Source organism: Scyliorhinus canicula, chromosome 13, assembly GCF_902713615.1.
Source record: "Scyliorhinus canicula chromosome 13, sScyCan1.1, whole genome shotgun sequence".
Taxonomy (NCBI): Eukaryota; Metazoa; Chordata; class Chondrichthyes; order Carcharhiniformes; family Scyliorhinidae; genus Scyliorhinus; species Scyliorhinus canicula.
The window spans coordinates 154,283,635-154,308,289 of NC_052158.1; the positions used below are offsets into that span (position 1 = coordinate 154,283,635).

The 24,655-nt window shown below is 50.9% G+C and overlaps 1 protein-coding gene across 2 annotated transcripts in view; it reads right to left on the bottom strand.

Annotated features, from left to right (window-relative positions):
- The window catches only part of eif2b5 (eukaryotic translation initiation factor 2B, subunit 5 epsilon), a 58,361-nt gene extending 34,650 nt beyond the window's left edge, over positions 1-23,711 (bottom strand). Inside the window, exons 1-6 of one of the 2 annotated variants that reach the window (XM_038816006.1) lie at positions 23,544-23,711; positions 19,200-19,324; positions 16,184-16,369; positions 9,859-10,036; positions 3,183-3,263; positions 2,054-2,131 (exon numbers count right to left, since the gene is read on the bottom strand). In XM_038816006.1, the coding sequence (XP_038671934.1) occupies positions 2,054-2,131; positions 3,183-3,263; positions 9,859-10,036; positions 16,184-16,369; positions 19,200-19,324; positions 23,544-23,690 (795 nt within the window). In that variant the 5' untranslated portion in view covers positions 23,691-23,711. Of the gene's footprint in view, positions 1-2,053; positions 2,132-3,182; positions 3,264-9,858; positions 10,037-16,183; positions 16,370-19,199; positions 19,325-20,217; positions 20,472-23,543 lie in introns of those variants that run through there. The other variant, XM_038816007.1, reaches the window with a different exon arrangement.
- Positions 23,712-24,655: the final 944 nt, after the last annotated feature.

Consider the following 24,655-nt stretch of genomic DNA (forward strand, 5'->3'; position numbering starts at 1 on the left):
AAACAATTGCCATCGCTAATTGCCCTGAGAAGGTGGAGGTGAACTACAGTATGCATATTATCACAATGCTGTTAGGAAGGGAGTTTCGGGATTTTGACTCAGCGACACAGACATAATTCCAAGTCAGGTTGGTGTGGAATTTCAAGGGGAACTTGCAGGTGGTGGTATTCCAATGCATCTGCTGCCTTTGGTTTCCTAGGCACTACAGGTTGCCTATTTGGGATGTGCAAAGAAGCCTTGGTGAGTTGCAGTGCATCCTATAGATGGTATTCAATGCAGCCCGTATACCAGTGCTGGAGGGAGGAAAGGTGGAAAGTGATGGATGGGGTGGGAATCAAGTGGGCTGCTTTGTCCTGGATTATATCAATCTTCCTGAATGTTTTTGGAGCTGCACTCACCCAGGCAAGTGGAGAGTATTCCATCACACTCCTTGCGGATGGTCGAAAGGCTTTGGGGAGTCAGAAGCGGAGGTACATGCAGCAGAATTCTCAGCCTTTGACCTGCTTTTGCAGCCACAGTTTTTAAGTTTCCAGTCAATGGTAACCCCCAGGATGGGGGTTTCAGCAATGGTGATGCCATTCAATATCAAGTGGAGATGGTTAGATTCTCTCAAGCTGGTGGCTGTCATTCCCTGGCACTTGCCACTTGTCACTGACCAGCACGAGGCCGGAACGTTGTCCAGGTCTTGCAGCATGGAGGCACTGATTGCTCAGTATCTGAGGGAGTTGTGAATGTTGTTGAGCATTATGCAATCATCAGTAAACACCCCCATTTCTAACCTTAGGATGGAGAGGTCATTGATGAAGCAGCTAAGGGCGGCATGAAAATAAAATGAAAAATGAAATGAAAATCGCTTATTGTCACGAGTAGGCTTCAATGAAGTTACTGTGAAAAACCCCTAGTCGCCACATTCCGGCGCCTGTCCGGGGAGGCTGGTACGGGAATCGAACCGTGCTGCTGGCCTGCTTTAAGCCAGCGATTTAGCTCAGTGAGCTAAACCAGCCCCCTACCAGCATGGTAGCATATTGGTTAGCACTGTTGCTTCACAGCGCCAGGGACCCAGGTTCAATTCCCGGCTTGGGTCAATGTCTTGTGTGGATTCTGCACTATCTCCCCGTGTCCGCATGAATTTCCTCCGGCTGCTCCGGTTTCCTCCCACAAGTTCCGAAAGACGTGCTTGTTAGGTGAGTTGGACATTCAGAATTCTCCCTCAGTGTAGCCCGAACAGACGCTGGAGTGTGGCGACTAGGGGATTCTCACAGTAACTTAATTGCAGTGTTAATGTAAGCCGTCTTGTGACACCAATAAAGATTGTGAATATTGTTAAAGATGGTTAAGCCTTGGACATTACCGTGGGGAACTCCAGCAACGATGTCCCAGGACTGAGATGATTGGCTTTCAACAACCACATCTATCTTCTTTTGTATTTGACATGATACCAGTCAGTGGGGAATTCCTCCTCCCCATCACAATTTTCATTGACTTCCGATTTGATAGGACACCTTGATACAACACTCAGTGAAATGCTGTCTTGGTGTCAGGAGCATCTCTCTGACCGTCCCTCTGGATTGCAGCTCATTCGCCCATGTTTGGACCAAGGCTGTAGTTAAATCAGAAGCTGAATGACTCTAGAGAAACCCAAACTCAGCATTGATGTGCAAGTGCCGCCTCATAGCACTATCAATGACACTTTCCATCACTTGCTGATAATCGAGAGTAGACAGATAATGGCCAAATTGGATTTGTCCTGCTTTTTGTGGACAGGACATGCCTGGGCAATTTTCCACTTTGCTAGGTGGCTTTATCATTCTAAAGTTCGGTAATTGCCACCCACCAACAGACACTTGCGAGGAGGCTTCATGGAACATATGCTGCACTGGGGGGATGAGAGGGCATACAACTGCAGAATACAGAGCTATGATATCTAAAGCCCACCTTCTCATGAGAGGACGGAAAGACTAGAGTTGGATCCACACCATATTAAAGGACGGAGAGGAAATCTGCAGGCTACTTTTTAACTTAAATAAAGCAAAGTATCAAATTGAAAACCCACCTCCTCATTAACAAGAATCCCACGCACAAAGTCGTCCCTGGTTTGGTAGTCAAAGTTATCGGTAAACAGCTCTGCGACCTGGAAAGGAAATTAAACATTAGAGATGATGGAGGTACTTCCCATGGCTGAAATTAAAAACCCCAAGCTTGTTGGAAAATCACAGGAAGCCCTTCAACGTCCGGGAGGGAGGCAACTGGTGAGGTTAGCGATTTCAACACAGAATCCCCCTCATTCCTTCAAGCCATGTCTCAAACTGAAACACTGATCCTCTTTCAAACATTGATGGAGCGGAGACGCAATTTCTATTTCGGCTTTCCTACCGTTCATTTTTGTTTTTTTACATCACCGTTATCTTAAATTCTACGCATCTATTTCTCAGTGGATCGGTTTGAGGAGCTGGCATCGCAAATAAAAGACTAAAAACAATTTGGCGTCGCCACCCTCATGAACAGAGCTCCCCAGGTTTCTAGGGTTGTTACAAAAGTGAACGACTATACAAGTAACTAGTTGCATGGTACTTTTTGCAACACGCAAAGGTCACAAAAGGTTCTATTTACCAGGACTCAGAGTTACCAACATTCAGGAAAGACTTGTCTCTAGGCAAGGGAAGGCTGAGGGGTGACGTGATGGAGATCATTAAAATTATGAAGAGGCTGAAAGGGTAGATGAAAAGATGATGTGTCTACTTGGGAAGAAATCCAAAATTTAGGGGCCAAAAGCACAAGATAGTCACTGATAAAACCAACAGAATGTTCAGGAGAAACCTCCTTATCCAGACAGTGGCTAGAATGCAGAACATGTTACCACAAGGAGCCGTTGAGGTGAATAGTGCGGATGCATTTGAACAGGAGCTAGATAAACACGAGGGAGAAAGGGATAGAAAGAAATGTGGATAAGGTGAGATGAAGTAAGGCTTGATGAGGCTTTGTGAAGCATTAAAACACCAACATGAACCAGCTGAATGGCCTGTCCCTGTGCTGGAAATACGGTGCAATATAAATGCAAATCTTTCGTTCTACTTCAATCAGCACAATAGACACAAGTTTCAGAGCCACTATCAAGTGGCTACCGATTGCCCCAAAATCTTTCTTTCCCCGTCAAATTATTAGGACACATCATCTTCACTCACCTGCGGTGAACAGATGCTTATGTGACAGTCGAGAAGATCGTATCGGATTTCAATCTCATCCCTGTTACTCTGGAACATGGGCTGGGGAAAGGAAGACAAGAGCAACATTTAGGCAAAAGGTTTCTGCTAGTTTAAAAACCGAGGCGCCAGCATAGACCTTGTTAGCGCTCTAGCCTCACCATGAGAGTTAGCATCAGCAACTAATGGGGGAAAAAAATTGCTGAGAACTTGGATTTCAACTTTTATTGGCAACATCATCTCTACCATGTGACCCACAGAAATGATAATTCAAACATTCTGAAGGTAAAGTACAGCAATTTTGTGAATTAGATTATAGTGAAGTGCAATAGTGGGTGTGCAGTAAAATTATGGCAAATGTTATGGATTTGCTCTCAGTAAAGAACTTTGCTTGCCAAGGGGATACCAGGATTTTGGGATTAATTAATGCATCCTACAGGATTTTCTTCCCAACCCAAGTTAACGCTTTTAAAATCATGTCGGAATAATTGATCTCCATGGCCAAATTCTGGATTACGAGCTCCCAGCGTATGAATTTAATTTCTGTCCCTCCAAACGTGAACACATAAGAACATATACCACTGGAGTGCAGTGCTGGAGAGGGTTACACCTGGGATACTGTGAACAGTATTGGTCCCCTTATCTAAGGGAGGATAGACTGGCAGTGGAGGCAGTCTACAGAAGGTTCACTGGATTGATTCCGGGTATGGAGGGATGTTTTTATGAGGAGGGGTTGAGTAGGTTGGGCCTGTACTCATTGGAATTCGAAGAATAAAGGGCGACTTTATTGAGACATATGGGATTCTCAGGGGGTTTGACAGGGTCGAATCTGAGAGGATGTTTCCTCTTGTGGGAGAGTCTAGGACCAGAGGGCATAATCAGAGCATAAGGAGTCTCGATTTAAGACAGAGATGAGTAGTATTTCTTCTCTGAGGGGGGAGTGAATCTGTGGAATTCTTTACCTCAAGTGGGCTGTGGAGGCTGGGTTCATTAAGTATGTTCAAGGCTGAGATAGACAGATTTTTAATCAGTGAGGGAATCAAAGCTTATGGGGTAAAGTGGAGTTGAGGATTAGCTTATCAGATCAGCCACGATCTCATTGATTGCAGATCAAACTTGACAGGCCGAGAGGCCTACGTCTGGTCCTCCGTCTTATGCCACTGTACGCAAGAACAAATGAACAGGAACATTCAATCCCTTGAGCTTGTTCCAGCGTAAACTGACATGGCCAGTCCAGGACCTAACTGCCTTTGCCCCACATCCCTTAATATCTCTGCCGAACAAAGGTCTATCAATCTCAAATTTAAAATGAATAATTGACCTTGTGCCAATCACCGTTTCTGGTCAAGAGTCCCAAACACTTTGCACTCTTGACCTGAAGTTTTATTTAATTCACTCCGCAAAGACCAGGCTCTCATTTTTAGTTTATGTCCCTGGTCGGACAGCCAAACCAGCAGAAATAGTTTATTTATCCCATCAGTTCTTCTTAGTATCTTCAAAACGTTGAACAAAGCATACCTAATCTTCTAAATTCTAGAAATCTGTGTTTCACGGGCAGCACGGTGGTTAGCATAAATGCTTCACAGCTCCAGGGTCCCAGGTTCGGTTCCCGGCTGGGTCACTGTCTGTGCGGAGTCTGCACGTCCTCCCCGTGTGTGCGTGGGTTTCCTCCGGGTGCTCCGGTTTCCTCCCACAGTCCAAAGATGTGCGGGTTAGGTGGATTGGCCATGCTAAATTGCCCGTAGTGTCCTAAAAAGTAAGGTTAGGGGGGGGTGTTGGGTTACGGGTATAGGGTGTGGGTTTGAGTAGGGTGATCATTGCTCGGCACAACATCGAGGGCCGAAGTGCCTGTTCTGTGCTGTACTGTTCTATGTTCTGTGTCATCGCTCCTTGTAATGTAACCTTTGTTGTCCAGCTATTATACTGAGATATCTATGCTGAACTCCATTCAAAGCTAATATATTATTTCTAAACAGCAGTGTGCAGGACTGAACAGAGTAGTCCAGATGTGTTCCAACCAGGGCTTTGTACAGCTGTAGCATAGCTTCCAGCATAGCTCAGCTAGGGTGCGGTATTGGTGGCACAGGTCATTCACTGCACAATACTGGGGAACAGGTCTGTCGGAGTTCAAAAAGATGGAAAGGCCACTGCAGTCCACCTGCTGGTCCCAAGTCTGAGAAATACATTAACCAACACGTACACTATCCAGGCTATTTATACAATCACAGGCCTGCATCCCAGTGTTGTACAGTGACAGGCCTGTGTCCCAGTGTTACAGTGACAGACCTGTGTCTCAGTGTGGCACAGTGACAGGCCTGTGTCCCAGTGTTGTACAGTGACAGGCCTGTATCCCAGTGTTACAGTGACAGACCTGTGTCTCAGTGTTGCACAGTGACAGGCCTGTGTCCCAGTGTTACAGTGACAGACCTGTGTCTCAGTGTTGTACAGTGACAGGCCTGTGTCCCAGTGTTACAGTGACAGACCTGTGTCTCAGTGTTGCACAGTGACAGGCCTGTGTCCCAGTGTTACAGTGACAGACCTGTGTCCCAGTGACGCACAGTGACAGGCCTGTGTCCCAGTGATACACAGTGGCAGGCCTGTGTCCCAGTGTTGTACAGTGACAGGCCTGTGTCCCAGTGACACACAGTGACAGACCTGTGTCCCAGTGACGCACAGTGACAGGCCTGTGTCCCAGTGATACACAGTGGCAGGCCTGTGTCCCAGTGACACACAGTGACAGGCCTGTGTCCCAGTGATACACAGTGACAGGCCTGTGTCCCAGTGACACACAGTGACAGACCTGTGTCCCAGTGATACACAGTGACAGGCCTGTGTCCCAGTGATACACAGTGACAGGCCTGTGTCCCAGTGACACACAGTGACAGACCTGTGTCCCAGTGACGCACAGTGACAGGCCTGTGTCCCAGTGATACACAGTGGCAGGCCTGTGTCCCAGTGTTGTACAGTGACAGGCCTGTGTCCCAGTGTTGTACAGTGACAGACCTGTGTCCCAGTGACGCACAGTGACAGGCCTGTGTCCCAGTGATACACAGTGGCAGGCCTGTGTCCCAGTGTTGTACAGTGACAGGCCTGTGACCCAGTGTTGTACAGTGACAGGCCTGTGTCCCAGTGATACACAGTGACAGGCCTGCGTCCCAGTGTTGTACAGTGACAGGCCTGTGTCCCAGTGACGCACAGTGACAGGCCTGTGTCCCAGTGACACACAGTGACAGGCCTGTGACCCAGTGCTGTACAGTGACAGGCCTGTGTCCCAGTGACAGGCCTGTGTCCCAGTGTTGTACAGTGACAGGCCTGTGTCCCAGTGTTGTACAGTGACAGGCCTGTGTCCCAGTGACAGGCCTGTGTCCCAGTGACAGGCCTGTGTCCCAGTGTTGTACAGTGACAGGTCTGTGTCCCAGTGTTGTACAGTGACAGGCCTGTGTTCCAGTGTTGTACAGTGACAGGCCTGCGTCCAGTGTTGTACAGTGACAGGCCTGCGTCCCAGTGACAGAGTGACAGGCCTGCGTCCCAGTGCTGTACACAGACAGGCCTGTGTCCCAGTGTTATACAGTGACAGGCCTGTGTCCCGGTGTTGTACAGTGACAGGCCTGTGTCCCAGTGACACAGTGACAGGCCTGCGTCCCAGTGCTGTACAGAGACAGGCCTGTGTCCCGGTGTTGTACAGTGACAGGCCTGCGTCCCGGTGTTGTACAGTGACAGGCCTGCGTTCCAGGGTGCTATGTCTTTTCGTCCGACGTCATTTCGTCCAACGACACTTCGTCCACGTCTTTTGGTCCAACGTCTTTTTGTCCGCCCGTCTTTTGGTCCAACGGCACTTCGTCCAATTATCCAATTACAAATAGTTTAATTTAGTTTTTCAATGTTACTGCTCAAGGATCCTCTCCACCTATTTTGCCTCTTGAAGTTGAGTTCTGCATTTGTGCTGCTTGATCTCCAGACATTATTAAGATAAGCTGCAGGATATTCACCCATGTATGCTCCAGCGTGATGAGAGCCATTGTATCTGATGGAATATTTGATCATTTCAGACCTGTAATGTCAGAACCCACTGTCAACCAGAGGTTTTAATCACTCGACGAAAATCGAGTTTAAATCTGCTTCTTTCAGAACTGCACTCATTGTCTAAATCCAATTAGACTCCCACTTATATCTGTGTCTGTCAGAATTGTAGAATATCAAATCATCTTGTCCTCTCCCCATTATTCTCTCTCGGGTACAGTTCTGGAAATCTAACTTTTAGGGAATTTCGGGAATTTACAATTTACATCAATTTTAAGTAATTTCGGGAATTTTAAGTAATTAGTAAACTTTTAGATTTTTTAACTGCATTTTTAGATTTTTTAACTTTTTAACTGCATTTTTCAACTTGCATTTTACTTGCATTTTATCAATTACTTGCATTTTAGCAAGTAAATTAACGGAGTTAATTTGTAATTGGATAATTGGACGAAGTGACGTTGGACCAAAAGACGGGCGGACAAAAAGACGTTGGACCAAAAGACGTGGACGAAGTGTCGTTGGACGAAGTGACGTCGGACGAAAAGACGCGACACGGCGTTCCAGTGCTGTACAGTGACAGGTCTGTGTCCCGGTGTTGTACAGTGACAGGCCTGTGTCCCAGTGTTGTACAGTGACAGGCCTGTGTCCCAGTGTTGTACAGTGACAGGCCTGTGTCCCAGTGACACACAGTGACAGGCCTGCGTCCCAGTGTTGTACAGAGACAGGCCTGTGTCCCAGTGATACACAGTGACAGGCCTGTGTCCCAGTGTTGTACAGAGATAGGCGTGTGTCTCAGTGACACACAGTGACAGGCCTGTGTCCCAGTGTTGCACAGTGACAGGCCTGTGTCCCAGTGTTGAACAGTGACAGGCCTGTGTCCCAGTGTTGAACAGTGACAGGCCTGTGTCCCAGTGTTGAACAGTGACAGGCCTGCGTCCCAGTGTTGCACAGTGACAGGCCTGTGACTCAGTGACACACAGTGACAGGCCTGCGTCCCAGTGTTGTAGTGACAGGCCTGTGTCCCAGTGACACACAGTGACAGGCCTGCGTCCCAGTGTTGTAGTGACAGGCCTGCGTCCCAGTGTTGCACAGTGACAGGCCTGTGACTCAGTGACACACAGTGACAGGCCTGCGTCCCAGTGTTGTAGTGACAGGCCTGTGTCCCAGTGACACACAGTGACAGGCCTGTGTCCCAGTGACGCACAGTGACAGGCCTGCGTCCCAGTGTTGTAGTGACAGGCCTGTGTCCCAGTGACACACAGTGACAGGCCTGTGTCCCAGTGACACACAGTGACAGGCCTGTGTCCCAGTGTTGTACAGTGACAGGCTTGCGTCCCAGTGACGCACAGTGACAGGCCTGTGTCCCAGTGTTGTACAGTGACAGGCTTGCGTCCCAGTGACGCACAGTGACAGGCCTGTGTCCCAGTGACACACAGTGACAGGCCTGTGTCCCAGTGATACACAGTGACAGGCCTGCGTCCCAGTGTTGTACAGAGACAGGCCTGTGTCCCAGTGACACACAGTGACAGGCCTGTGTCCCAGTGACACACAGTGACAGGCCTGTGTCTCAGTGTTGTACAGTGACAGGCCTGCGTCCCAGTGTTGTACAGTGACAGGCCTGCATCCCAGTGATACACAGAGACAGGCCTGTGACCCAGTGACACACAGTGACAGGCCTACGTCCCAGTGTTGTACAGTGACAGGCCTGTGTCCCAGTGACGCACAGTGACAGGCCTGCGTCCCAGTGTTGTACAGTGACAGGCCTGTGTCCCAGTGTTGTACAGTGACAGGCCTGTGTCCCAGTGACACACAGTGACAGGCCTGTGTCCCAGTGACACACAGTGACAGGCCTGTGTCCCAGTGACACACAGTGACAGGCCTGTGTCCCAGTGTTGTACAGTGTCAGGCCTGTGTCCCAGTGACACACAGTGACAGGCCTGCGTCCCAGTGTTGCACAGTGACAGGCCTGCGTCCCAGTGTTGCACGGTGACAGGCCTGTGTCTCAGTGACAGGACTGTGTCCCAGAGTTGTACAGTGACAGGCCTGTGTCCCAGTGATAGGCCTGTGTCCCAGTGTTTTACAGTGACAGGCCTGTGCCTCAGTGTTGTACAGTGCCAGACCCTCTTTCCAGTGACTATTGCCATCTACATTAGCCAAATGGTGCTAAACATTTGACATTATTATAGACGTCAATGACAAAGATAAGAGTTTAAAGAGCATTAAGTATGCTCGCCATTTCATGAAGCTCCGTTAAGTACTTAGCCATCTCTAAAAACTCAATTGAGTTCAGACACCCTGAAGTCTTCAGGTTGCATCAATCAGCTGCCTGAAGTCTGAGCTTTCCGACTTCCTCCCCAGTTGTTAACAGTGCATGCAGCTGCTTGAACCTGCCTGAAGTCTCCAATAGCTGCTCACGCTGTGCACAGTGCAAAGGAAGAAAATACACCAAGTTGCATGTGCCAGGTTGTCAGTTTTCCATGCAGTCGGAAGGTTGAGATACTGGGCAGCTTTGGAAGTTATATCATCCAGTACATCTCGAGAAAACTGTGCTCACGACAGGCTGTGGGGACTGAGGTACATACAGTAATATTCCAGCGAGAAGGGACCAATTCAGTTATTCCAGTACAATGAAACGCACCATGGGAAATCGGAATTTCTTCAGTTCATGAGTTTTCTGATAGTGCAGCACTCGGCTTGTTTTGCTGTCGATGGCTGCGATAACGTCGTCCTCTTGACACCTCGTCCTGTGACCCGGCGAAGACTCTTTAAAAATCATCGTCATGACAGACACATTCTTCTCTATCTTCCGCCGTGCCCTACAAAACATGAGACGCAAGGAACAGCAGGTGATAAAGAGCTACAAGAATGGTTTGACATTCCCATGAATTCCACTTCCATGGGGTTGGGATATCAGACTTAACAAGAATGTTACAAATCCAAGCCTGTCTTAGTTTATTTCTCAGGTGTAAACATGGTAATCAGTGGCCTAAAGGTCTTACATTTGTGATATTCATGAGTGTACAAGTGGCAAAGAAAGTTGAGGAAGGCAGTAAAGCAGATGCCTTTCCCCCACCCCTGTACTCCTGCACATTGTTTCTGTTCAAATAATCATCTAATGCCCTCTCGAATGCCTGGATTGAACCTGGCTCCACCACACTCCCAGGCCATGCATTCCAGACCCCAACCACTCGCTGTGTGGACAAGTGTTTTTTCACATCACATTTTCTTCTTTGACAAAGCACTTTAAAATTGTGCCCTCTCAGTCTTGATACTTTGATGAGCAGGAACAGTTTCTCCCCATCTAGCCCCTCTGGTCCAGCCCTTCATGATTTTGAACATTTCTATCAAATCTCCTCTTAGTCTTCTTCTCTCGAAAGAGAACAGTCCCCACCTCTCCAATCTATCCTCATATCTGAAGTCTTTCATTCCTGGAACCATTCTTGTGAACCTCATCTTCACTCTCTCACCAATGTGTTCATATCCTGCCTATAGTGTGGTGCACAGAACGGTACACAATATCTCAGCTGAGGTCTAACTAATGTCTTGTATAAGTTCAGCGAAACTTCCTTGTTCTTGTGCTCTATGCCCCTATTAATAAAGACCAGAATTTCATTTGCTTTATTAACTGCGCTCTCCACCTGTCCGGTCACCTTCAATGATCTCTGCACCTATTCACCCAGGTCCCTCTGCTCCTGCAGAATTTTTAATTGTCTCTCCACGTTCTTACCAAAATGCACCACCTCACACTTCTCCGCATTGAAGGCTAAATGAGAGGAGTTAGAGGGTAGCAGTGAACCAATGATTTTCGGACTGGATGAAAGTATGCAGCAGGATCCCTCAGGGGTTACTACAAGTACCCTTATTTTTCTTGTGACTGAACTTAGTTAAAAGAAGTGCAGTTTCACAAAACTTGGCAAAGTAGGAAATAGTAAGCATGATGGTGAAATGGGCAAACAGGTGGCAGATGCAATTTAATGGGGCGATGTGACACAATTAGAGAGCAGCAACACGGAGAGGGACAATATAATCTGACATAGGCCCCTCTCCCAGGCTCCACCCCCTTATGAATGAGGGAAACTGACTAAAACACACCCTTAGTCAGCTTTGTAAACAGAAGGTGCCAGGGCAGGTTTTTGGTAGACTCTGAGTTTTAGAATGGAGGAGGATAGCGAAGTTACAAAACAAAACCATGAAAGATCTCTAGAGGCGCACACGCTGGATTGTCCGAGTGTCCAGTCCGACCATTTTGATGGGTGCAAGAACAAAGGGATCACGAGCTACCTAGCCACAAATCTTTGAAGGTGACAGCAAGTTGATTAAGCTACGAAGGAAGCCTATGGGATCCTTGGATTTGTAAATAGAGGCACTGAATACAAAAACAAGACATTTTCAAATCAGTGGTTAATAATAATAATCATAATAATAATAATCTTTATCGTCATAAGTAGGCTTACAAAAACACTGTACTGAAGTTACTGTGAAAAGTCCGTCTGGCGCCTGTTCGGGTACACAGAGGGGGAATTCAGAATGTCCAAATTACCAAACAGATTGTCTTTCGGGGCTTGTGGAAGGAAACCGGAGCACCTGGAGAAAACCCACACAGACACAGGGAGAACGTGCAGACCCCGCACAGACAGTGACCCAAGCCGGGAATCGAACCTGGGACCCTGGCGCTGTGATGCAGCATTGCGAACTACTGTGCTACCCCTCAACTGGTTAGGCCTCAGCTGGGGTATTGTGCGCAATTTGAAGCACTACACTTGAGCAAAGATGTCCAGGCTTTGGAGATGGTATGGAGGAGTTTCACCAGGATGATACCATGGTTGCGAAACATAGAAAGACTGAAGAACATAGAACAGTACAGCACAGCACAGAACAGGCCCATCGGCCCTCAATGTTGTGCCGAGCCATGATCACCCTACTCAAACCCATGTATCCACCCTATACCCGTAACCCAACAACCCCCCCTTAACCTTACTTTTATTAGGACACTACGGGCAATTTAGCATGGCCAATCCACCTAACCCGCACATCTTTGGACTGTGGGAGGAAACCGGAGCACCCGGAGGAAACCCACACAGACAGTGACCCAGCCGGGAATCGAACCTGGGACCCTGGAGCTGTGAAGCATTTATGCTAACCACCATGCTACCGTGCTGCCCCTGAAGAAGCTGATGTGGTTCTCCAAGAGCAGAGAAAATTAGGGGGTGGGGTAACTGGACCTATTTAACATTTTATGGGATTGCAATGGGGCAAGGAGGGAGAAACTGTTTCCATGGACAAATGCAAAATTGGTGGCTGAATCAGGAGACTTTCTTTCCCGCTGGCCACCTTCACACAAGGGTTGTTAATATCCGGAATAAACTATCTGAAAGGGGGATAGAAGCAAGATCATGTTGAAAATTTCAAAAGGCAACAGAGAATTTAAAAATGAGGAAGTTGTAGGCTTATGGGAAAATTGTTTGGGCGACGGACTGAATTGAAGAGACACAATAGAACATACAGTGCAGAAAGAGGCCATTTGGCCCATCGAGTCTACACCGACCCACTTAAGCCCTCACTCTATGGGCAGCACGGTAGCATGGTGGTTAGCATAAATGCTTCACAGCTCCAGGGTCCCAGGTTCGATTCCCGGCTGGGTCACTGTCTGTGTGGAGTCTGCACGTCCTCCCCGTGTGTGCGTGGGTTTCCTCCGGGTGCTCCGGTTTCCTCCCACAGTCCAAAGATGTGCGGGTTAGGTGGATCGGCCATGCTAAATTGCCCGTAGTGTCCTAAAAAGTAAGGTTAAGGGGGGGGTTGTTGGGTTACGGGTATAGGGTGGATACGTGGGTTTGAGTAGGGTGATCATTGCTCGGCACAACATCGAGGGCCGAAGGGCCTGTTCTGTGCTGTACTGTTCTATATCTATATCTATATCCTACCCTATCCCCGTAACCCAATAACCCCTCCTAACCTTTTTGGTCACTAAGGGCAATTTATCATGGCCAATCCACCTAACCTGCACGTCTTCGGACTGTGGGAGGAAACTAGAGCACCCAGAGGAAACTCACGCAGACACGGGGAGAACGTGCAGACTCCGCACAAACAGTGACCCAGCAGGGAATTGAACTGGGATCCTGGTGCTGTGAAGCCACAGTGCAATCCACTTGTACTACCCTGCTGCCCCAATAGGACGAATGGTTTCCTTTGTGCTAAGGATCTATGCCAAATAAGATAGTATAACTCAGGACAGTAACAATAGGTTGTCCTAGTAACCTCTGAACTGGATACTCGGACAATCCAACATGCGTGTCTCGAGAGATCTTTCATGGTTTGGTTTTGTAACTTCACTACTCTCCTTTGTTCTAAACTTCGGTCAACCAAAGCCTGCCCTGGCACTTTTCTGTTTAAAAACCTGACCAATGGTGTGTTTCACTCAGTTTCCCCCACTCATAATGAGGAGGAGCCTGGGAGAGGGGCCTCGGTCAGATAACCCAACCTAGGACCAGAAACATCCCAACACAATGGGCGTGAGGTACATGAGTTACTTGAGATGCGCTGTCGAATTAAATACCACTTGGAATCTTTTAGGGAGATAATTTCAATGTGTGTAATAAACTTTGTTATTATTCTACAATTAACTTAACGCGAATAGAAGTTGGTGGTTGAGGCTGAGATGCTCAACTCATTTGAAAGGTATTTGCATCTGCTACCTGCAAGGCCGCAGTAAGTGGGATTAAAATGGTCTCTTTCTGCAGCATAACTTTTCTCTCATTCTACACTTTGTTTTAAACTCCCAATATTTAAATGTAGCTCATTTTGAAATTTTTATTATGGGGGGGGGGGGGGGGGGGAAATCAAAGATCCTGAACCATGACAAAGTGGCAGTGACAACGTTACAGTATCAGACACGAGGAGCGTTGCCAACACTGGGTGTTACTGACATTCAAGAGGCTGCATCGATGCCGTCCTTTGCAAAAATTGCTGCAACTAAGAAAGGTTGGCACCAGGAACTAAATGTTGGGGCTGGTTTAGCACACTGGGCTAAATCGCTGGCTTTTAAAGCAGACCAAGCAGGCCAGCAGCACGGTTCAATTCCCGTGACAGCCTCCCCGAACAGGCGCCGGAATGTGGCGACTAGGGGCTTTTCACAGTAACTTCACTGAAGCCTACTCGTGACAATAAGCGATTTTCATTTCATTTAAATGTCTTGTGTCGGCAATAACTTTCCAGTTTCTGGCCTCTTCCCAAAGTGGGGAGCTCCAACAGCAACCACCAACCTGCAGAAAATTCCCTCAGCAATTAGCTTCAAATTGACCTTGAGGCTCGTCTACTTGAACCCTTTCCTTGTGGGAAATACCCGAGCTGTTGTTTTAAACGGGCAGGCCAAGTTAAACATAGCCTTATCTCAGCAAGCAGACCAGCTCAAAAGTGCCCACAACCCAGCCACACAGTGCAGCTAATTCACACAGCAGAAGCCAGTCACTGCAGCAGCTATGAAGTGCATGCCAGCTGCCATCACCTTTTCTCAATGGAATATTTCAACAACTTTCCGCTCATTCTAATTCCCTGTTCCATATACGTTTGGCAACGTACAGAGTTGACATTTACTAAACTATCACAGGATATCACTGTCACTCTATTTCTGACCAGTACACAGTGGGTTTTCTTTAATGACAACGGTCATGACTGATCATCTAGTTCAATACCCGTATCCCTTTAGCCCAAGAGCTATAGCTAATTCCTTTTTGAAATTCCACGACGTTTTCTCCTCAACTACTATTTGTGGTAGTGAATTCCACAAATTCACCCCTCTGTGGGTGAAGAAATTCTCCTCACCTCAGTCCTAAAAGATCCTCAAACTAATTCCGGGCTCCACCCCCACCATCGGGAACGTTCTTTCTGAATCTACCCTGAATAATTTTATAAGTTTCTATGAGATTTCCCCCCTCACTCTTCCAAATTCTAATTAATATAATCTTAACTGATTTCGTCTCTCCTCAGATGACAGTCCCGCCATCCCAGGAATCAGCCTGATAAACCTTCGCTGCATTCCCTCCATAGTAAGAACATCCTTCCTCAGATAAGGACACCAAAACTGCAGGTGTGGCCTCACCAATACCCTATACAATTGTATTCCTGTACTCAAATTCTCTCGCTTTGCCTTCTTTACTACCTGCTGTACCTACGCGCTTACTTTCAGCAACTGATTATCATAGAATTTACAGTGCAGAAGGAGGTCATTCGGCCCATCGAGTCTGCACCGGCTCTTGGACAGAGCACTCTACCCAAGGTCAACATCTCCACCCTATCCCCATAACCCAGTAACCCCACCCAACACTAAGGTCAATTTTGGACACTAAGGGCAATTTATCATGGCCAATCCACCTAACCTGCACATCTTTGGACTGTGGGAGGAAACCGGAGCACCCGGAGGCAACTCACGCACACACGGGGAGAATGTGCAGACTCCGCACAGACAGTGACCTAAGCCGGAATCGAACCTGGGACCCTGGAGCTGTGAAGCAATTGTGCTATCCACAATGCATGATGACACAAGGTCTCGCTGAGTATCCACCTCTCTCAATTTACACCCATTCAAATAATAATCTGCCTTCCTATTTTTGCTACCAAAGTGGATAACCTCACATTTATCCGTATACTGCATCTGCCATGCGTATGCCCACTCACTCAGCCTGTCCCAATCCCGCTGAATCCCGAAGCAAAATGTATTTTCCTCAAGTCCCCTCTGATCCTTTGACCAACCACCTTTAATCTATGCCCCCCTGGTAACTGACCCCTCAGCTTGGGGAAAGATGGGAGAAATTTCTATAAAGAGCAATGGAGAGAGGCCGCTGCAGGACACATCTGAAAAATAATGCATCTTGAATAGATTATCCAATAACAGTCAATGACTGATATAACTGGGTGGCCAGTACCCAATAATACCAATTAACAAGACCCACACCAAATGCACCACTCACTTGTGCTCTTCCAATGCCTTGGACAGGTTAATGTTGGACACAATATCTCCATATATTAGTACGAAGTCCGAGCGGAGAAGTGACTTTGCATCCACGTCTCTCAAGACATCTCCCAACGATCGGTAGGACTCAGAACTCATTACGTGGATGGTGTTTGGCGACGTGGGCCGACTCCACTTTGATTTCCTGAGGAATACACAACAGGCCATGAAAATATGGAATTTATAAACTGGGGTTAGACCAGAATGTGTTTTTTTTTTTCCAATCGGACATTTTATGAGCGCCTCCAGATTATCATAATTTACAGTGCAGAAGGAGGCCACTCGGCCCATCGAGTCTGCACCGGCTCTTGGAGAGAGCAACCTACCCGAGGTCAACACCTCCACCCTATCCCCATAACCCAGTAACCCCACCCAATACTAAGGGCAATTTTGGACACTAAGGGCAATTTAGCATGGCCAATCCACCTAACCTGCACATCTTTGGACTGTGGGAGGAAACCGGAGCACCCGGAGGAAACCCACGCACACATGGGGAGGATGTGCAGACTCCGCACAGACAGTGACCCAAGCCGGAATCGAACCTGGGACCCTGGAGCTGTGAAGCAATTGTGCTATCCACAATGCTACCGTGCTACCTGTTTGAATAAAATCTTTCATCTGTTGCTACTTGCTGATCAACCTTTCTCCCCATTATAAGTGCCCGAATCCACAATTGTACCGTTGGATATAAATGTGTCACACTTTAATCATCTCTTGTTGATGGGGGTCCCCTGGAAGCTGTGCGACCGTGCCACACCCCAAAATCCGCAAGCAGGCCATGCACAGGTTGGTCCTTTTAAAATTATCGTGTGTGCAGGGCCGCGCAAAAGAGATTTAAAGGGCCCATGCACTTGAAAACGTCACCCGTGAGCTTGAATGAAAACCTAAAGGGAATGTTACTGAGTACTATATTTGGTTTCAGCTACACACGCAAGCGGATAACGGCTATTATTTTATAAATGGATTGTTGCCTCCAAAATTTTGATCAGCAATTTTTGTATGTCCTCCCCCCCCCCCCCCCCCCCCACTGCCCTGAGCTTCCCAGACAATAAATACCCCATGCAGCACAGGAGCAGAACTTGCAACTGGATGTTTTCAGAAATAGAATCTCCATTTTAATACTTGCGTTAAATGTCTTTTAAAGAGGGGCCATTAAATAGAGAATATCTTGACCTCAGGAAATCCCAAATTATTTCACAGCCAAGGAATTGCTATTGTGAAACCACAAGAAATTACTTTATTCAGAAACCTTGGAGCAGGGCCTTGAAGTTGAAAAGGAGAACATATCTAATGGTCACTCTTGACTCTGTACTATTAATGTATGCATCGAACAAACTCAAAATACATTATCTGGTCATGTATTCCATAGCTATTTGTGGAATCTTGCAGGACAATCGAGAATTTTCACACCAGAAGATTCTGGTGAAAGCACATACAACAACAGAATAGGTCTATGTTTGTCACTGGGGATGGGAGCAATCGGAGGTGATAAATTAATGTAAACACACAAGAGCATTGCATATTCCATGGAATCCCTACAGTGCAGGAGGCAATTCGGCCCATCGGGTCAACACCAACCCTCTTAGACTCACTCCCCCCACCCTATCCCCAGATCCCCACATAATCTGCACGTCTTTTGATACTAAGCGGTAATTTAGCATGGCCAATCCACCTAACCTGGATATCTTTGGACTGTGGGAGGAAACCCACGCAGATACGGGGAGAAAGTGAAAACTCCAAACAGTGATTCACCCAAGGTCAGAATCGAACCCTGGCGCTGTGAGGTAGCAATGCTAACCACGATAGTGCCGCCCTATGTTACGGAGATATATCTTGTTTTTTTTATATAAATAGAAAGTGGCTTGGCGTGAATACACTGAATGAACCTGATGTGGAAAATTAGAATAGGTCATCTATCATTGGTGATATCAGGGTCAAAGGGAGACGAGGAGAATGTTTTCACGCAGCTAGTTATGATTTGGACTGTGCTGCCTGAAAGGCCGCTGGAAGATTCAATTGAACCATCATCCCTTTAAAAAGGGATTTTAAAAAGTTATTCCATGGGATGTGCGTGTAACTGGCAAGGCCAGCATTTGCTGCCCACCCCTTATTGCTCTGAACTGAGTGCCAGCCATTGCAGAGAGCAGCTAACACTCAACCATGTTACTGTGGATCTGGAGTCATGTATAGGCCAGACATGGGAAACAGATTTCCTTCCCGTAGTGAAATCAGGGTGTTTTTACAACAATCAAAGATAGCCTTCCGGTCACTATTACTGGAACGAACCTTCAATTTTATTTGTTATATTTATTATAACCAGGTTTTATTAATTGAATTTGCATGCTCCAATGGTGGGATTTGAACCTGTGCCTCCAGAACATTAACCACGCCTCTGGATGTCCTGTTCGGGCACATAAGGGTTAGATAGGGTGGACAGTGAGAGTCTTTTTCCTCGGGTGGTGATGACCAACACGAGGGGACATAGCTTTAAATTGAGGGGTGATAGATATAGGACAGATATCAGAGGCAGTTTCTTTACTCAGAGAGTAGTAGGGGTGTGGAACGCCCTGCCTGCAACAGTAGTAGACTCGCCAACTTTAAGGGCATTTAAGTGGTCACTGGATAGACATATGGATGAAAATGGAATAGTGTAGGTCAGATAGGCTTCAGATGGTTTCACAGGTCGGCGCAACATCGAGGGCCGAAGGGCCCGTACTGCGCTGTAGTGTTCTATGTTCTATTACACTATGTCACCCTCTCACCACATATCAGTACTTGTAAAGGAAATCCTTGCAGACAATGGGGAAAAACCAGGGGAAAAGAAGTATTTGAATATGTCTTTCAAATACTCAGACACAAGTGCCTCCATCTGTGCTGTAAGATTGTGTTATCTTATGATTACAGATGTTCAATTTCCTGTATGCTGTAGTTCAGTGTGTAAAGCAGCAGTAACAAATTTTAGAACTCCTCATTACTGAATGTGCTCCTTGATTTTCTGGGCCATCCAACAGCAGAAGACGTAGGTTTCCTGGACACCCGTTGCAGTGAGGAACTCCAGGCTGTAGTCAATCATTGCCACATTTGCAAGAGGGAGCAGGGCCTGCAGCAGAACAGAAAGACACACGTGTGAACATTGGCCAACAGGCAAACCTTAATCAGCTCAAACATCAGATCTGCCCTGCATGCACACTGGTTACAATAAACAAGGCCCCACTTCCCCAGGGTTCAGTGAGAGCACCCAGGGAGCAACTGGGCTTCACAGAGCAAAGAGGATCCAGGTGCTAAACCGGTCTGTGCTAAACTTGGCCACGTTTGACCAGAGTGGCAGTGGTGGAGTACAATTCAGACTTGCAGGTGCCCCGCATTAGAGTAGTAAATCAACTGGGCATCCTCCGTGGCTGATACCGTGACCCTTGTTGCAAGTCGGAGTGCATGGATTTTGGGGATGAGGATTGCATTGTACTTTGATTGTCCTCACAACATCCGGCCACTACGCTCAGAGGTACTGTGGGCAAAGCAGCAACCCGACCCCAGAAAGAAGCTGGTGCCTTCAGAAAAGGAGAAGGTAGCATTAAACAGAACTGGCTCCAGGATATAGAGGTTCCTCACTCTGTTCCACATACCCTTTCACGCTATTAGCTCTGGTTCCTACCTATTTCAAACCTAGCACTTTGACTCAGTATTTGGTATGCTGTCCTAATTTCTCATGCGCCTCAGGGCACATTTTCTCTGACAAACAATTCCTGTGACACTTCACATTAAAAATGGTATAAAAATACAGCTTCAGGGGCCTTCATAATCCAATTCTTCCGCAACCAATAATAATAATCTTTTATTGTCACAAGTATGAAGTTACTGTGAAAAGCCCCCAGTCGCCATATTCCGGCGCCTGTTCAGGGAGTACGGTACAGGAATTGAATCCGCGCTGCTGGCATTGTTCTGCATCACAAACCAGCTGCCTAGCCCACTGAGATAAACCGGCCTGTGCCACACCTTTTGGTCTTTTGATCAGACAGCATTGGAAGGAAAAGTCTGGCTGATGTTCCATGGATGGAGGGGGTCTGGGTGCGCCTAGGGCAGCAGGAGAAGGCGGGGGAAGGGTCGCCCGGGCAGCGCTTAGGGCAACAAGGGGGGTGGGCACCCAGGGCAGGATGGAGGGGCACCCAGGGCAGGACAGAGGGGCACCCAGGGCAGTGGCGAGACTTAGGGCAGCTGGGGGGGCACCCAGGGGAAGCAGCAGGTTAGGGTTTTCGAGCGGAGTATCCAGAGGGAGGGATAGGTAGGGGGTAAGGGTGGGAGAGGGTGATGGGGGATATGGGTGTTGGGGGATATGGGGTAAGGGTGGGGGGTGATGGGGTTTAGGGAGTGAGGGAGGGGTGAGGGTAGGGTGGGGGGGGATGAGGGAAGGGTGGGGGGGAGGGGGTGAGAGTAGGGTGGGGGAGGGTGAGGGGGGTGAGGGTGAGGTAGGGGGTGAAGGGGTTTCAGGTGGGGGTTAGGAGTGGGGTAGGGGGTGAGGGTGGCATCGGGGTTGATGGGGTGGGGGGGGTAGGGAGGGCGAGGGGGTAGGGAGGGCGTGAGGGGTAGGGAGGGCGAGGGGGTAGGGAGGGCGAGGGGGTAGGGAGGGCGAGGGGGTAGGGAGGGCGAGGGGGGTAGGGAGGGCGAGGGGGTAGGGGGTCGAGGGGTAGGGAGAGGGGTAGGGAGGGCGAGGGGGTAGGGAGGGCGTGAGGGGTAGGGAGGGCGAGGGGGTAGGGAGGGCGAGGGGGTAGGGAGGGCGAGGGGGGTAGGGAGGGCGAGGGGGTAGGGAGGGCGAGGGGGTAGGGAGGGCGAGGGGGTAGGGAGGGCGAGGGGGTAGGGAGGGCGAGGGGGTAGGGAGGGCGAGGGGGGAGGGAGGGCGAGGGGGTAGGGAGGGCGAGGGGGTAGGGAGGGCGAGGGGGTAGGGAGGGCGAGGGGGTAGGGAGGGCGAGGGGGTAGGGAGGGCGAGGGGGTGGGGAGGGCGAGGGGGTAGGGAGGGCGAGGGGGTAGGGAGGGCGAGGGGGTAGGGAGGGCGAGGGGGTAGGGAGGGCGAGGGGGTAGGGAGGGCGAGGGGGTAGGGAGGGCGAGGGGGTAGGGAGGGCGAGGGGGTAGGGAGGGCGAGGGGGTAGGGAGGGCGAGGGGGTAGGGAGGGCGTGAGGGGTAGGGAGGGCGTGAGGGGTAGGGAGGGCGTGAGGGGTAGGGAGGGCGAGAGGGGTAGGGAGGGCGAGGGGGGTAGGGAGGGCGAGGGGGTAGGGAGGGCGAGGGGGTAGGGAGGGCGAGGGGGTAGGGAGGGCGAGGGGGAGGGAGGTAGGGAGGGGGGGGTAGGGAGGGCGAGGGGGGGTAGGGAGGGCGAGGGGGTAGGGAGGAGGGGGGGGTAGGGAGGGCGTGAGGGGTAGGGAGGGCGAGGGGGTAGGGAGGGCGAGAGGGGGTAGGGAGGGCGAGGGGGTAGGGAGGGCGAGGGGGTAGGGAGGGCGAGGGGGTAGGGAGGGCGAGGGGGTAGGGAGGGCGAGGGGGTAGGGAGGGCGAGGGGGTAGGGAGGGCGAGGGGGTAGGGGAGGGCGAGGGGGTAGGGAGGGCGAGGGGGTAGGGAGGGAGGAGGGGTAGGGAGGGCGTGAGGGGTAGGGAGGGCGTGAGGGGTAGGGAGGGCGAGGGGGTAGGGAGGGCGAGGGGGTAGGGAGGGCGAGGGGGTAGGGAGGGCGAGGGGGTAGGGAGGGGGGGGGTAGGGAGGGCGAGGGGGTGGAGGGCGAGGGGGTAGGGAGGGCGAGGGGGGGGTAGGGAGGGCGAGGGGGTAGGGAGGGCGAGGGGGTAGGGAGGGCGAGGGGGTAGGGAGGGGAGGGGGTAGGGAGGGCGAGGGGGTAGGGAGGGCGAGGGGGTAGGGAGGGCGAGGGGGGTAGGGAGGGCGAGGGGGGTAGGGAGGGCGGGGGTAGGGGAGGAGGGCGAGGGGGTAGGGAGGGCGAGGGGGTAGGGAGGGCGAGGGGGGGGGGTTACGGGATGAGGGGGTTACGGGGTGAGGGGGTTACGGGGGTGAGGGGTGTGACGGGGTGAGGGGTGTGACGGGGTGAGGGGGTTACGGGGTGAGGGGGTTACGGGGTGAGGGGGTTACGGGGTGAGGGGGTTACGGGGTGAGGGGGTTACGGGGTGAGGGGGTTACGGGGTGAGGGGGTTACGGGGTGAGGGGGTTACGGGGTGAGGGGGTTACGGGGTGAGGGGTTACGGGGTGAGGGGGTTACGGGGTGAGGGGGGTTACGGGGTGAGGGGGTTACGGGGTTGACGGGGTTACGGGGTGAGGGGGTGAGGGGGGTTACGGGGTGAGGGGGGTTACGGGTTGAGGGGGTTACGGGTTGAGGGGGTTACGGGGTGAGGGGGTTAAGGGGTGAGGGGGTTACGGGGTAGGGGGGTTACGGGGTGAGGGGGGTTACGGGGTGAGGGGGGTTACAGGGTGAGGGGGGTTACGGGTTGAGGGGGTTACGGGGTGAGGGGGTTACGGGGTGAGGGGGTTACGGGTGTAGGGGGGTTACGGGGTAGGGGGGTTACGGGGTAGGGGGGTTACGGGGTAGGGGGGTTACGGGGTGAGGGGGGTTACGGGTGAGGGGGGTTACGGGGTGAGGGGGTTACGGGGTGAGGGGGGTTACGGGGTGAGGGGGGTTACGGGGTGAGGGGGGTTACGGGGTGAGGGGGGTTACGGGGTGAGGGGGGTTACGGGGTGAGGGGGGTTACGGGGTGAGGGGGGTACGGGGTGAGGGGGTTACGGGGTGAGGGGGGTACGGGGTGAGGGGGGTTAGGGGTGAGGGGGGTTACGGGGTGAGGGGGGGTTACGGGGTGACGGGGTGTTACGGGGTGGGGGGGTTACGGGGTTACGGGGTGACGGGGTGAGGGGTTGACGAGGTGAGGGGTTGACGGGGTTACGGGGTGAGGGGGTTACTGGGTGAGGGGTTGACGGGGTGAGGGGGTTACGGGGTGAGGGGTTAGGGCTGCGGGGTGAGGGGTGACGGGGGGGGTTGAGGGGTTAGGGGTGAGGGGTTAGGGGTGAGGGGTGAGGGGTTAGGGCTGCGGGGTGAGGGGTTGACGGGGTGAGGGGGTTAGGGGTGAGGAGGGGGTTGACGGGGTGAGGGGGTTATGGGGTGAGGAGGTGTGGGGTTACTGGGTGAGGGGTTGACGGGGTGAGGGGTTGACGGGGTGAGGGGTTGACGGGGTGAGGGGTTGACGGGGTGACGGGGTGAGGGGGTTACGGGGTGAGGGACCCGCAGGCGCTGCCACATGGGAATGGGAGCGGAGACACCCGCCCGGCCTGAGCCCGGCTCCCCTCACCCGCGGCTGGTCCTTAGTGATGGGGAAGAACCTCCTGTTGAAGCTGTCGGCCACCACCACGGCCTGGAGCGGCAGCACCTGCTCGGCCTCCGCCTCAGCACCAGCCTCGCGGGCCGCTCTCCGACCCGCTCGCTGCTTCGCCGCCATCTTGGGGAGGATGGCCCTGGCCCCGCCTCCTGACCCCGGCCCCGCCTCCTGACCCCGGCCACGCCTTGGCCCCGCCCCTTCGTCCCGGCCCCTCCGCCATCTTGGGGAGGATGGCCCCGGAACCGCCTCCTGACTCCGGCCCCGCCTCTTGACCCCGGTCCCTCCGCCATCTTGGTTATCTGCCCCCCCTCCCTCATTGGCCCCGCACGCCGCCGCCATATTGGTAAAGGAGGAGAGAGACGGAAAGTCGGACGGGCCAAAGAGTAAAAATAAAAGCAAATCACTGCGGATGCTGGAATCTGAAACAAAGAATGCTGGACAATCTCAGCAGGTCTGACAGCGCCTGTGGAGAGAGAAGAGGGTGGACGCTCGGAGTCTGGATGACTCTTTCACCAAAGCGCAGCCACCCCGCCCGTTTCAAACCGTGTCAGCTTCAGGCAGGGGTCCGATCTGCAACTCCCGACAATTTGTCAAAAATAAAATGCTGGAAATACGCGGCGGATGGGTCATCATCCGGCAGAAACTGAATTGTATCTTTCGCCAGCATCCCACCTTTTCTCTTACAGTTTAAAATCATCTTCAAACAATTTACATTTTTATGCAGGAGGGTGATCCGAATTCGAGACGTTAACTCTCCACGGTTGGCGATGATCATGAACGGGTACAACTAAGTCTGCAAATGAAATGTCCCCTGGTTTCCATGGTGTTGCTAAATTCCTCATTAGCTTGTAAGTCTTTGTTCCACATACAGTCAGGAGAATTGAGTGCTTTCGCCCTTCACCTGCAATTTCATTCACCAGGAGAAAAATGCCCCAACCTTCCCTCATACTCCAGTCCAGTCCTCGAGCCCCTCCACAAACTCGTTAACAAGTGCCAAACATAGCCATTGCCACCAACCACGTTGCAAACTGGCTACTCACTGTACAAACTTTGCGTCACCTCACATTTTTTTCTTGTCCTATTTA